General features: G+C 47.0%; 1 protein-coding gene across 2 annotated transcripts in view; it reads left to right on the top strand.

Moving 5' to 3' along the window:
- The window catches only part of LOC149365216 (pyrokinin-1 receptor-like), a 215677-nt gene extending 201606 nt beyond the window's left edge, over nt 1-14071 (top strand). For both annotated transcript variants that reach the window (XM_089588392.1, XM_089588364.1), the window contains one exon: nt 10317-14071. In XM_089588392.1, the coding sequence (XP_089444518.1) occupies nt 10317-10381 (65 nt within the window). In that variant the 3' untranslated portion in view covers nt 10382-14071. The remainder of the gene's footprint in view (nt 1-10316) is intronic.
- Nucleotides 14072-14271: the final 200 nt, after the last annotated feature.

Raw genomic sequence — 14271 nt, 5'->3', positions numbered from 1 at the left:
TTCGAGCGTGAAATGCGAACCCAGCTCACAGCCATCCTCCCCGAGCCAAAGGCAGAGACGTTCCGGGAAGAAAAAGCAATTCCGCGCTGCGGCACGCTTAATGAGGGGCAGCGCGTCCTCGCCCGACAGTTTCTGAAAAAGCCACGCTGGGAGGAAGCTACAATTGTCAGACGCATAGGCCTGCGCTCTTGGCTCGTCAACATACATGGCACAGTAGCACGCCGACATCTCAACCAGCTGCGTAGATTTACGACGCCGTCTGAGAGCTGTCCGCCAGCGGAGAGAACACGTGCACCATCTTCCCACATAGCCTGGCACCTCTTCCCGGAAGAAGAGACTTCGCCCAGGACAGACCTAGGAGACACAGCGAACAACAGCCAGCCTACAAGTGTTTCTCCCCCGAGCGCACAAAGCCAGCGCGCCTCCACGCGTGAGCGCCGACCCCCTGCACGATACCAGGCAACTTTCTAAGGGGGAAGGAAGTGTTGTGTCCCCTTATCGCTTTTGTGTGTGTGCGACTCCTCCTAACGACCCCTCGCATCCTCCTCCTAACGACCACTCGCATCCTCCTCCTAACGACCACTTGCCCTTCGTCGCACGCTGTCGCCAGATGCCCCCCCATGGTGCGCCCCCGCACCCTCCTCCTGTTCTGGGAAGCCACTCCCTCCCGTGGACGCTTCTCCGCTCCCTCCTTTCTTCGGGCGGCCAGTTCGGCTCCTGCCTCGGTCGACGCTGGTCGCACCCTCATCAGCTTTAAATAAACAAAGTCTTAAAGTACCGTGTGCGTCTTTCGCTGCATTGAACACAGCGACCGGACACGACAACGGGCAAACAGACTCACGACATGATTAAAGAGGCCTACGGTGAAACTGCCAAGGGTCGATCAGGTGTTTTTTGAGTGGCACAAGCTGTTCGGAGAAGGTAAGGAAAGAGTGGAAGACGACGACCGCTCCGGACGCCCTTCGACCGGCAAGAACAACGAAAATGTGTAGCGAGTGACACATTTACTGAACAGTGGTCGTAGGATGAATATCAGAATGATTGCTGAGGACTTGAGCATTCCTAAAACCCATGCTTTTGAGATCGTGACTGAAAACGTAGCCAGGATGAAAGTGCGCGAATTTGGTGCCGGGAGTGTTGTCAGAGGAGCAAAAGGCCAACCGGAAAGCGATCTGCCTGGATCTTCTTTATCATGTGAATGAGGACCCCAATTTTTTGCCCAGCACAAGGCTGCAACGCTGCCTCAGCTCCCTACAGCCCCGATCGGGACTCGGCCCCGCCAGACATTTTTCTATTCCAGAGAATAAAATCGACGCTCAAGGGAACGCATCACGGATCGGTCGAGGCGGTTCAACAGGCCGTGACGAGGGAGCTAAACAACAATCCGGTCCAGGCTTTCCTGGAGGCGTACGAAAAGGGGAAAACTCGTTGGCAGCAGTGTGTAGATTCGGAAGGGTGGTACTTTGAAAAATTTTAACCGTTTGTACTATTCTCTTGAATAAATTTTATAAAAAAAATTGAGTCCTACTACTTTCAGAACAGACCCTGTATATACACTCAAAGCAATAATCACAAACCGAAAGTTATCTACAGGCAACGTGGGAATACAGATATCCCATTTCACTCTCAGACTCGCAGACATTTCGCTCTCCCGTTTGACTGTGTTGCATTCTTCAGAAAACCCAGTTGATAGTCAGCGCTTGTTCGTCTTTCATACCGTCTTTTTTGCGCTGTTAGCAAAATGAACACGTACCAATTCGCCCAAATTTCTGCTTTACTTATAGAAACACCAGTGATTTTTCGACAGTCTGGTCGGAATTCGCGCAAGCCATAAGTGAATAAAACAAAAAGGTTGGGACCATCGTTTACGGATACCGACTGTTAGTCATTTTACACAGAACCGCTTGAATGAAGTGTATCTTATATGTTATTTGTTATTTATTATTTATTTCTCCTCAATGATCATCCCTGCGATTCGCCTTGTGTCAGAGACAAAGAGTGGGAGAGGAAAAACTTCTAATTAGCATAGATTAATTTAACAAAGTATTATGTAGGGCCAGCTGGTCATACATTCTTAACAAAAACGTAGCGTAAAGACGGGACGAACAAAGACGAGGAAAGGACGGTGCACAGTAGCACCGTCTTGTCCTCGCCTTTGTTCGCCCCGTCTTTGCGCTACGTTTTTGTTAATTACCGATTAATTCGCAGGAGCCGGGTAGTCGGGGCCCCTAGTCCAGGGCTCCGCTGGCGGCAGTTCACTTGCGAACTGGCCGGATGATAGTGGCTTGAGGCAGAAATACGTTTGTCTTACTTTTCATGACCCTATTTTAGTTGTTTTCTTGTCCGGGAGCTTGCGAGCCATAGGCACATTCCACGAGCTTTGAAGTGGTACCACAAACTGCCATATTTTTCGAGGACCACATTAGGAGCCACGGCAAGCTTTCAGACTGTCACGCGAAAACGAGGCTATTCACAAGGTACCTTCTCTACTCCAAAGTGAAGAATTTTTTCAGCACGCAGAAAACAAATAACCGAAGTCCGAGTTTTGTCATTTTCGAGCCACCCTTAGGCTGACGTCATTATATTTTGCGGCGCTGACTCCATTGCTGTCGTTATGGTGTATAGTCAAGAGCGTGGTGTGTCTGATGTTTGTCTTTAGCCGTGAACTTTCTTAGCGCGGTGCACAATAACTCACTGTTTAGAGTAGAGTCAGTGTTTCGGTGTTGTGACATTCCCCGGTTTATTCGTTATTGTCTGATATGGGCAGTGCAGAATACGTGCAAACCTCTCCTTTCCTCAGTTGTACACAGCTCTCTCCTTTCTGCGCTCCTTAGAAGGCGCTGGTGTTTGTTTCGTTGGAGTCGGGGCCTTTTTGAGAGTACGGCGGCTTTGGGCTTTGCCGTCATTGTGCAGTCGCTGTCGTCCTGTCGCGTAGTGTGTTGTTAGGTGTACTCTGTTGGTACTGCTGCCGCGGTCGTAGGAAGCTGTTCGCCTCGGCAGTGGCAGCAATAACCGTGTTGGGTGTTGTATTGTGCTGCACTTTCCTGCCGTAAACCAAACGTTTTTTGATGTGCTGAGCGAGAATGTATGTGTGAAGCAGAGAAATGGAGTAATCCCGTCCTGACAAGTATTTTCGTGAGAAACGCTGAAGGTGCCGAAGGAGGAATGAATGGTCTTTCAGAACTAGTGATATTTTATTTTAAATTTTCAAAAGGTACTTTACTCCACAGTATTCTCAAATAACTTTTTAAAGTTTTTACATCAAGAAGCACCCAATATTTTACAACTCTTGGTGCTTTAAAGATTTGCTTAAACAGGAGGCTTTATGAAATTTTAACTACGTATCTTCTTTTCCACAAGTACTGCGGGGGACAAAAGTCTCTAAGACGCGTCATCGGGAACCGAAGCTGATAGCTCTGTGATTAGCCTCTGGCTGGAGACCAAACTTGTCGAGGTTAAAGTCGGACTCGCGTGCTATGATGTGTACAAGTGACTGCAGGTGAGAGCTGAGAAACATGGCAGCTGTCAGCCAAAATTGCTTGTCGCGCGTCCTGGAGAAAAATTGTCCACCAGAGTACATTTCTACTTAAGGATTTAGAACCGGAAACAACGTTTGTTATTTTTCACAGCCTCATACTGTAGTGCACTACAACGCACTTAAAACCTCTTCAACACTACAAGCATCACGATTTTTTGCAGTGGGTAGCTCTAACTTTGACAAAACGACTTTGGACAAGGACAGAGAGACGACGAACAGAACGAGCGCTCGTTCTGTTAGTCCTCTTTCTGCCCCTGTCAAAGTTAGCGCTACCTACTGCAAAAAGTGTTACACCAACTAGCCCCAGTAGTCGGTTTATTGTCGTTGAAGCATCACGACCTCGTTTTTGTAATACAACACGCCTTGTTGTTTTGCAAAAGCATTCCCGTACTGCTTTGCCTATACAAAAAATTCGTCAATGCTTTGTTGTTGCTTTTAGATAATGAAAAACTTGCATTGTTAGAGTATAGAAGTGCAGTTTGTATTTTTTTGTTACTGATAAATTCTAAAGCAATTAAATAAGCACCTGTAGACTACAGACTGCCATGCACGCGACACACGTGAGTCTACGATGAACTCACTGATGTTTAATAAGGCAAGCTTCCTGTGAGCTCATCTGTTCTATCCCTGCCAGGATGGAGCCCTGAGCATTCTTAAGTACTTTTGATTGGGTGTCAATACAGAATATAAATTCATCATGCTTCACGCGAAAATTGTTTGCGTGCTCAACATTGGCTCACATGGCGTTTTTTCACCTTAAAAAAGAGGCATTAAAATTACTCACAAATCATCGTGCAGTGATCAGCAGCTCTGTACGAGAGGCAATATTAAATGCATTTTTTGGCGAAAAAAAATCACTGCCATTTTTGCTAGCCCCACAGGTTCTTATATTTGAAAAAAAAAAACGATCTTTGTGATCCTACGATAGCAGTCATCTCGCTGCCTGCTTGATAGAGAGCTTTCTAGCGTACAGAACAGTTCTCGAAAAATCTTTAATGGCATTTATAGGGAGCTTGTCGAATATCGTACAGCTTTTAAGGCGTAGAAAAAATGTGCAGTTCATAAGCAATATAGGAGCAGTCTTGATGTACATTTAATCTAAGTGTTCCAGACGCATTCAACACTCATACCCTCTTGAGTTATTGTGTGCAGGCCTAGTCTCTACTTTGCAGTCAGTTTATAGAAGCTTATACCATACTCACTCTCGGCGTACTGACGCAGAGGCTTTGTATTTTGGAAGTTGTTTAGTGCTGACGGTTCAATAGCACTTCGAAGTTTCTCGTAGACCACAGCTTCGGAACGTTGCATTTTGTCGGAAGGTTGCACGAAGCGCAGGAAGATAAAAAATATGCTTAAGAACTTTCGTCACCACAAAAAGAAAATTATATATTTTCTTTTGTGACATTGCTTTCACTTCCTAAATCAGTGCCCATGTTTCACATTTCTTGATGTATCCACTTTCACCCAGATGTCCAAGCGTTTAAAAGGTGCACACTCGCCACTCTGTACCGAGCACGGGCTGGCTTTAGTGTTGTACTCATAGCAGCTTGTCGTACCTCTGCATGTTTTCTCTTGCGCACTTGCTCAGTGTCATACTTCTGTAAAACATTGCGCTGAAACTGCTGCATTGTGTGTTGAGTCCATGATTGCTGCAGCAGTCATCTCTGGACGTATGACCGCCGCTGATGTGGTAGGGAACGCATACGTGGCTAAACTAACATCGCTTCGCTCCAGGCATGCTACTAGATATGTGCAAGGCAGACTTCGAAAATGCTTCCGCTGCGATTTCTTCAGCCAGCCAGTATACTGGCATCTACACCGCAGTAAGTGTTCCATCGTATGTTGAGATACCGTCGCAACACTAACAAAGAAACGCTGCTCCCATTATGTCGATATCCTTAAAAAATCTATGGAAAACATTGAACATTCTGGCTGCCGCAGCAACAGAAATTTGTTTAAAAACACTGCCGCCGCACAGCGTTTTAGGCGCAAACATATTGAGTGGTCTTCCTGTACACAAGTCGATCAAAAGAAGCTCACAAGTTCAACTTAATAGGTGCATACACGTTAACATGCCTGCTCGAACCCATCACAGAAATACGAGAGTCGAATTTCGTTGTTTTTTAATGGGATATTTTGTGGTGATTTAAAAATGTCTGCACCTTTTCCTAAACGTTCGTTTCTATTTTCGCACAACTTTTTTTCGGCGGGGGGAGGGGGGGGGGGTATAGGGTTCAAGAGTGAGCAATCTAGGAAAAAGCAGCGCACTGGCACAAACAAGAGGGAAGAAGGGACTGTGTCTCGTCCCTTCTTCCCTCGTGTTTGTGCCAGTGCGCTGTTTTTTCCTAGAATGTCGTACCACGGCCGCTAGATACAAAGCGCAAAGCGAGGTGCGGCCCGCCACGTCGCACAGAAACAGCGTCTTGAGCCTAGTTCTCCGTGCGCCCGCCGCGGCGCCACTGCTCGGGGACAACTGCTCGCAGGGAAACGCCGCGACAGCTGAGTCGGTACGCCCGTTGCTCACTCCTTGAGGCGTAAACAGTGCGCTTTCTAGTTGCTCATTAAAGACTGCATTTTTAAGTAGTCATTGAAAACGCCGATTATGTCACAATCACCGCAGCAGGTAGGAAGTGTATACCTGAACGCTGTCCATAACGGCCGCCTATACGATGCACGACCGGGCGAGCGGCTGTACCTCAGGATGTTGCATTAATGCGCCTGAAGCTTTCGATCTACTTTTAAGGCGTAAGCCTTTTATGGCTCATGACTCGCCAGCGTGTCCGTCCGTCCATGCGTCCGCTGTCATTAATGGTTACTTGAAAAGTCAGTAATGATAGTTAATGGTGTAGTAGTAGATGTACGAACAGTAATGGTGATTAATTGATGATACCCACTAAACGCGCACACTGCGCATGCGCAGTGCCCCATGCGCAATCCTCAGGTGGTTTAACAACGGCGCATGTACACTGACGTCAAAAGTTTGCACAATGGTCGTATCACCCAGAGCTCTCTCAGGTGCTCTCTGAACGTTGATCGAGGAAGGATGCAGCCCGCGCGCGCTCCAATGTCGCCCGCTACGAAACGCGCTCGCGATGCCGTGCGGAAGCGTTCAAGAGTCGCCAAACGATCTTAAACAGTCGCCAAGCAGAGGGCAGCGACAGAGGCGTTTAAAGGCTGTCGCCTTTTCGCACTTTAGATCGTCAAAGTGCTCCCTGATTTTTATTCACTTCTCGCTACCCCATGTAGACGTTGAATGAGACGGACAAGCACAGCTGGTCACACGCAGTAAATTTCCGCTTCGTGTCACATCGAATTTCGGCTCTTATATACACAAGTTATTGCAATTTATAAAAAAGAAAAAAAAAACGATCATTATAGCTGAAGTTGTGGAACTTCATAACCCCACCTGCAGCCGAGAAAACCACAAAGTACTTGACACTTTTAATGCATGGTCATACAAGAAAGGAAGGAACCATTCACAGAAGAAGAACCTTCCTTGACCTTACTTTTTGTAGTCATTCTCTGTAAAATGTAAGGGACATGCCAGAGGCCTGTCGCTTGGCGCCCACTTGTTCCTTTCTCTGACAGTCCTTGGCGAGCGATATTTTCAGCCACGCTTCTCGACGCTGTAGTTCAGAGGGAAACTCATGATATCTCACAGTTGGCTGTTTTCTGGAGTTTGTGACGGACAGTGGCACACAGCAGATGCGGGGCATCGTGCCCCATACACGTCGCTGACCTCCACACACGCATGCACGAAAAGACCAAAGAGTGCACGGCAGACACGAGGCAAACATTCATTCACGCGCACACGAAAAGTCCAAATCCAGCACCGCAGACGCGAGGCAAGCGTGCTTACTCACGCGCACAGCAGAAAATCCAAAGAAATCACTGCAGACATGAGGAACGTGAGTAGTAGTAGTAGTGGTTTTTATTTTACATTGAATATGGAAGGCAAACGCGGTTTTACATGACGCAAACGTGGTTTTACACGACGCAAACGCGCTCGAACACGACGAAGCAAGGAGCGCTTCGGGAGTCCACTCCCGGGACCTGTCCCCGAACAGTGGCGCCCCCACCGAAAACAGCGGCCGCGACTGTAAACTCCGCCAGGACATGCTCACCCATTGTCGGCGGCGCGACGTGGCTGGCCGCACCTTGCTTTGCGCTTTGCATCAAGCGGCCGTGGTCGTACCAACTCACCCACCAGTCTACGCAAGAGTAAGCAAGCTTATCGTCACAGGCGGGAAAATATCCTGCAATTCCAGAGCGATGCCAAGCGGGAAAAATCTTCCACTAGTGCTTAAGCTGGCAAAATGAGAACTCTGCTGCAAAGAGCCACGGTCATAAGTCCAGAAGCAAAGCGCTCGCTTGATGTGCGAGGCAGCTCTCTCCATCCCGGGCGAGCCTCTGTCAGTGCTTCTGTTTGCCTCCTGCGATCATTTTAACCTCTCCTGTCTGTTCCTCTCTGCCATGCTAAATAAAACCCCTCGGCGTCCGCCTCGCATCACTCGCCTCTGTGTGTGTTCCTTTCCTTGGCCCGACTGACTGCATCGTGTGCCACTTCCGCTTAAGCATTTTATTCTCTCCGTCACACACTCTTCCCTCTTCCGTTGGGAAATTAAAACACCAAAATAAAAAGCAATACCACACTGCAATCAACCCACGTGACGCTGCAAGGCCAGGGATACACTACGTGCATAGTATATAAAGCTTTAAACAAGTTATTCGCAATTAAAAAATGACATCCTCAAGATTAGAACGACGCCGTTGTTCACTGTTCACTCCTCGCCAGTGAAGAAGCATACGGGACAGGAATACACGAACAATGGTTCACAAAAAAAAAAAATATCTATACTCCTGGGAAAAATTAAGTTCCCTCGCGTTGCACTGAGCCGCATTAGTACCTTCGGTTCTTATTTCTTCGTTGTTTGTGTTCCTCTAAGATTTCCATGCGTCCGTAGCAAAAATTGCTTTACTGCTTGGATAGCACTATTACTTCGCTATTATTTTCAGGATCAATACACGTAGCAAATTCGAGTGCAGACAATAAATGGGTGATGCTTACGCCTCAAAAGACGGCAAATTAAGGACGTCAACAGTTGCGCACAAAAAGCGTAGCTTAGGACAAGACAGTACACGGGCTGTTTCGTGGTAAGCTGAAGGTAGACACTCCCCCCCCCCCCCCCCCCCCTTTCAAAACAAGGTTAACGCACAGGGAAGAACACTATGCTTAATCGTGAAAATTTTAGTCTTCAGGTGGCAGCTAATTGATGTGTGCTGTATTCTTGTCCTCATCCATTCTGGTGCTGTTGCTGTAGAGAGCACTGGTAACGATTCCGTGTGTCATCCGGGGCGAAATAATGTGATCTGTAACCACTTTTGGTTTGGTTTGGTTAATGGGGTTTAACGTCCCAAAGCGACTAACGCTATGAGAGACGCTGTAGTGGAGGGCTCCGGAAATTTCGACCACCTGGGGTTCTTTAACGTGCACTGACATCGCACTGTACACGGGCCTCGAATTTCTCCTCCAAAGAAATTCAACCGCCACGGCAGGGATCGACCCCGCGTCTTTCGGGACAGCAGTCGAGCACCATAGCCACTGAGCCACCGCGGCGGCTTAAACCACTTATAACATTACATCGATTACGTATACAAACAAATTGCAAATACGCTGTGAACTGTTCAAGAACTGCACCACGCAACCTGTTACCCACACTGCACTTTTCACAGACCTCACTGCCTTGGAGTACACACACAAAAAAGCCCTACCTTGCGTGCTATCGCCATTCGCGAAGCCACCCTGCACTTGAAGCACTCCTGCTATAGAGATCATTAGAACTTCCTGTTGAGCGAGTTGGTAGTTCATCTTGATGGAGAAGGGTTTATAGCGCGAACGAAGACAAGGACGAGAGAGACTCTACAAGCAGCCCTTGTGTGCGTGTTTCGTCTCTCTTGTCCGTGTCTCTGTTTTCTCTATAATCACTTCATCTAGAGATCTGCTATCAACAATCCACACATCAGCACTGCACATGCGTGCCTGCAACCTCTCTTTTTAGAGCTCCGCAGCGTGCCTGAATGCATGCCTATCCCCTTGCAGCTTGGCCTTTGCACTACCACACGCACAGGAAAGCAACCCTCGATGTAATAGAACGACCACCAGCTCTTCAGTCCATTACACCATTCCCTGAAGGGCTAAAGCAATCTATCACTGTCTCGCTCTGAAGAGCAGTGCAAAGAAGAGCCGTCCTTCCTTCAGAGCTTGCCCTGTATTCAGCCAACTCCGCCAAAATGCTGGCCTGCTACTCGGAAAAAAAAAAAAACGTGCACTACGCTACAATAGCTGCGATGTGTCATCTGGTTGCTCGCAATTTGTAATCAAGATTCAGTATTGCCTGCTTCCCAATATGCGCGAGCGCTTTAAGGGCGTATAGCGTTTTTCGCAAGAATATGCAGGAAGCGAACACTTTAGGGTTTTCTTTTTCAAGACCATACTTCCTGAATATACGTCTGACATAACTTGGTAATTCTGGGAGAAGCCATCTTTCAGAACTTGTGTCAGGGGTACCCATGGAAGCATTAATTCGCATTCCACGTTTATGGGCTGATGTGGCGTCTCGTGAGTTTCTGGCTACGAGGTTTCTGGAAGGTCGCTTGAAACACAAAGGAGATCTTGGGCAACACTGGCTGTACTTTTCAGTACTTTTAACATTGTTCCGGTCACGCAAAAAATGAGAAGCCTCCGTTCTCTCATTCTGCTCTCACCTTTTATTCGTAGAGTGGAACTCAGCAGAGTGCTACATCTCAAATCACCAGCTGCACACAACGCCTTCGACGGTGTGAACACCAGTTCCCTGCCAGCAACCAAGCTGAACGTCCTCTTCAAATCCTCGGCGGGACTGTGTGCTGTGCTTGTGCAAATTACATGTTTCCAACGTGAAAGTACATTTCTTCAGCGGCGCTTGACAAGAAAGAGACTTGGACGTTTAGCACTGTGGATGTGTATGATCAAATGTATGGGATTAACTGAATATTGCGCCTGTAGGAAGCAACAAAAGCCTCGCTATGGTTTTCACCCAACGACTGTGGGAAACACTGAAATCCGGACAGCGCTTGGACAAGACTTCTTGCGCGATACTCACTAAAAATAACCACAGAACTGTGTTAGAGTGCAGTTCAACCCTACGCTATGTTCAAAAGGGTGAGTCACGACAGAGACAAGAATCCTACATTCAGTGACAAATGAAAATATACGGCTAACTATTCTTGCTTATGCGATGTTGGTGCAGGCAAAAGCAGGGTAAAATACATCTTAGGTGCCGTCTGCTCGAGAGCGTCAAAACAAAGGCTAGCGAACTACCCTGTTCAGAATGGCCAAGTCAGACATGATGTCAAACACAGCCTCTCCCAAAGACCCCTGCCTTGAGATGGCATGCCTTATTGCTCAAAGTGCTGTTCGTATTTTTTTCGTGAAGCTCTCATTAGCGCTTTGCTTAAACACCTATAAACAATCTGCACTCTTCCTTGTCATATCTATAATTTAAATGGCTGCTCAAGAAATACAAAAGAACTTGCACGGTGGCCGTAGTTGTCGAGAGATAGCCACTGGCAAAGAAAAAAAAAGCTTTAAAAGCGTTGTTAGTGTTTGTAACCATCGCTATCTGCTGGCGTTAGGAAGTAATGCTCATTCTCAATCAAAATAGTCTCAATAATGTATCAGGAAATTTCCTGCAGAAAATACAAAAAATTGGAGCCATTCAGAAAACGTTCTAAATATATTACATATACGTATTGGCGTCGGTAAGCTATACTCGCTCCACCGCTCATAATACAGCTCTTTAAAAAAAGTCATTTCCTACATTCGTTCCAGATGTTCGAGAATATGGCCATAAAGCCATTACGTCCTCGAACCTCCCCGTCTTCACGGACAACTGTATTCGGCTTTGATGGCACGCATGAAACTCCACAATTATTCGTTGAGAGAAATGTTCTTGCGCAGCATTCTGCACTGGTTAGAATTGAAAAAAAAAAATAAATAAGATACGGAAGCCAAGCAACTAAGCAAGAGATGACCGAGAATACAATTTTGTACTGGCCTTCACATAGCGGCGATAAATCGTTGCGCTGAGGAGCGAAATGGACGTTCTGGCCTGTTTCAGCAAAGATGGGTATAACACTCAGGCTCTTCTAGGGAGCCGAGTCGTTTGATGAAGTGCACCAGTCAACAACTGTGTGTGCGAGCGCACCCAGTGATCCAGATAGGGAAGCACAAAACAGTTCGTGCTCAATATCCAACAATTTTCACAATTCTGCCCTGCCTCGACAACTCACTGGCGGCATTGCAATATGACCAAAGGCAAAACTGTAAACTGAACGCACTGAAGTCGGGTTCTGGGACTAATCCAGACTTTGCATTACTTACATTGATGACTTATTTAACGCTTTATCGGCGCCAGTACAGAAACCAAGTACACTTACGAAAATTTTATTCAACTCTTCATAAAGTCACAGGACGCAGGTCTTTCGCAGCAGTAGCAGTGCTCGAACTTGCGTTTGGTTCCTATAGAGACAGAGTTTGTGATCCAGAAAATGATTATCCGCGCCCGACTTCGTAGCACTGAATGACGGTACCTGAAACACTCTGCTGCCTCTTCTTCGAGAGCCGCAGTAAGCCTTCCAGTAACTGCGCGGCCCAGTCGTCTGTGTTGTCAGTTAGCTCCATCCATAAGGAGCCGTAGCCCCCTGTCCCCCTTCCCCCTCCGTTTCTACTTAAACCTCTGGCGTCGACAGGCCCCTAACTAAAAATAACTCGTTCAAAAATTTTTTTAAAAAGTTGGTCTTCTTGGTACTTCCAAAAGCCGTTGTGAATGCTCAGCACCTATAGGGCTTAAGAGACTTCACCCGCAATCGGAATTATGTAACAGAAGTCAAGGGACGCAAGTATATCCCGCCAGCGTCTCTTCCCCTCCTGGCGCGCACTGGGCAAGAGGGCGTGCCTAAAATGTGGAGCTACAGCGCTCACACGTCCTCTTTCCTCATCTCTCGCGGCGCGATTCGCCCTCAGATTTCCAGAGGCTCACATCCTCGACGCGCTCCACCACTCTCGCTGGTTCCAACAAGCCTACCTCCTCTCTGTACATCAACTCGGCTTCCCCATTTCACCTACACTGGACATCCAATCAGAGAGATATCGAGGGCGAGCCCGAACTACGCTAAGCATTTACTAGTGCTTATTATAACAAGACCCGCACTAAAATAGACGGAAACTAATGTGTCATTCGACACAGAATGCAAACCTAAGGCGAGAGCTGATGCGGACTGGTTGGTGCATGCTGACGGAGAGGATGCATCAGCGCTTAATTTAAGAACGGACAAAGGGAACGAGGCACACACTGTGTGCGTGTCGTTCCATTTGTCCCGTCTTAAGCGCTGCTACATCATTTCCGCCAGGCTCAAGACCGTTCAAGGAGAAATATTTAGCACATTTTACACAAACGTCTATGGGTAGCAGCTGTCACCAAAGTGTTGCAGCGAAGAATGAGATACAAGAAGTGGTATTTCCCCAAAACATGCGCTCAGATACCCGGAGCATGGCACGCAGAGTAAGAAACACAAGCGATGACTTGTGCCCAAAAATAGGGAACTGAAACGACTCCAATCGGTCTTCTTCGCACCATTCGTGTTTCTGTGGGGTGTGTTCAGTTTCAATGCTCGTCCTTAAAAACGCGCGTGCCGCCAACTCCTGGTGATACTCAAGGTGTTTTCCTAACTACCAACTAAGTATTTCTGAGAAAGTATGCTTCCAAATCTAACAATGCAAGATACCATTTATCGATTATGTTTGTCAAACTAAACCACCAAAATGGAACGCTTGCCAATAGTGCAGAAATCTTAGTATCATTAAATAGATTTCTTGCCTGCAGTTTCATTTTTTCGGCAGCCAAAAGCTAAACGACATAGCCTAGAAGGTATAATGTGCTTCCAACAAACTGAATTACGTGCGCAAAATAAAACTACTCAAAGCAAGTCTAAAACTAAGAAGTTACTGGGTGTGGTTCGGAACACTAATATTTTTCGCTGTGTAAGCAAGCCCAAAGCAGTGTTCCTAACTCAGCGGCGCAATATCTTGGGGGAGTCGGTAAATTGTTCGGAACGGGTGAAATATGAACACGAAGAAAAAAAAGAAGAGAAAAAGAAGAGACTTGGACAAAGCATTCATAAAATTGCAGCGGAAGAGCTTCTGACTTTTCCATTTGACAATGGCTGCCAGTTGCATTGCTTCTCGAGTTCAGTTAGGGAGCTCGCTAACAGGATATAAACCACGAAAACGGTCATGTTATTGCAGCTTGCTGAACTATACAGCTTCAATGTAAATTATTTTTTAACTGTATTTTACTGCTATGTGCAGCGACTGACTCCTTGTATGTATCTGTACTTCCTCAAGGTGCCAAAGAGCAAAAAACGATTTCACGTGAAATAAACGAGGACCGCCGTACTGCTACTACGGCATGTCTTAGAAGACTTGGTTTCGAACGGTGTGAACCTTCGTGTTTTCTCCCTCCCTCCCTCCCCCCCCCCCCCCTCCCTCCCTCACACTACACGGTAATCTCAAGCTGCGTTCAGATTAAACAAACGACAGCAGTAATCTCACTGTGGCTGTCCTTGCGCCACAGCAGCGACATGTCGAGTATCGCAGTCCGATGTTTTCATTCTTTCCAGGCGGCAGTCTGTTG

The sequence above is a fragment of the Amblyomma mixtum genome, chromosome 1 (genome assembly GCF_055824585.1).
Source record: "Amblyomma mixtum isolate Tamu chromosome 1, ASM5582458v1, whole genome shotgun sequence".
NCBI classification, from domain to species: Eukaryota; Metazoa; Arthropoda; class Arachnida; order Ixodida; family Ixodidae; genus Amblyomma; species Amblyomma mixtum.
This window is presented reverse-complemented; position numbering and strand designations above follow the sequence as displayed.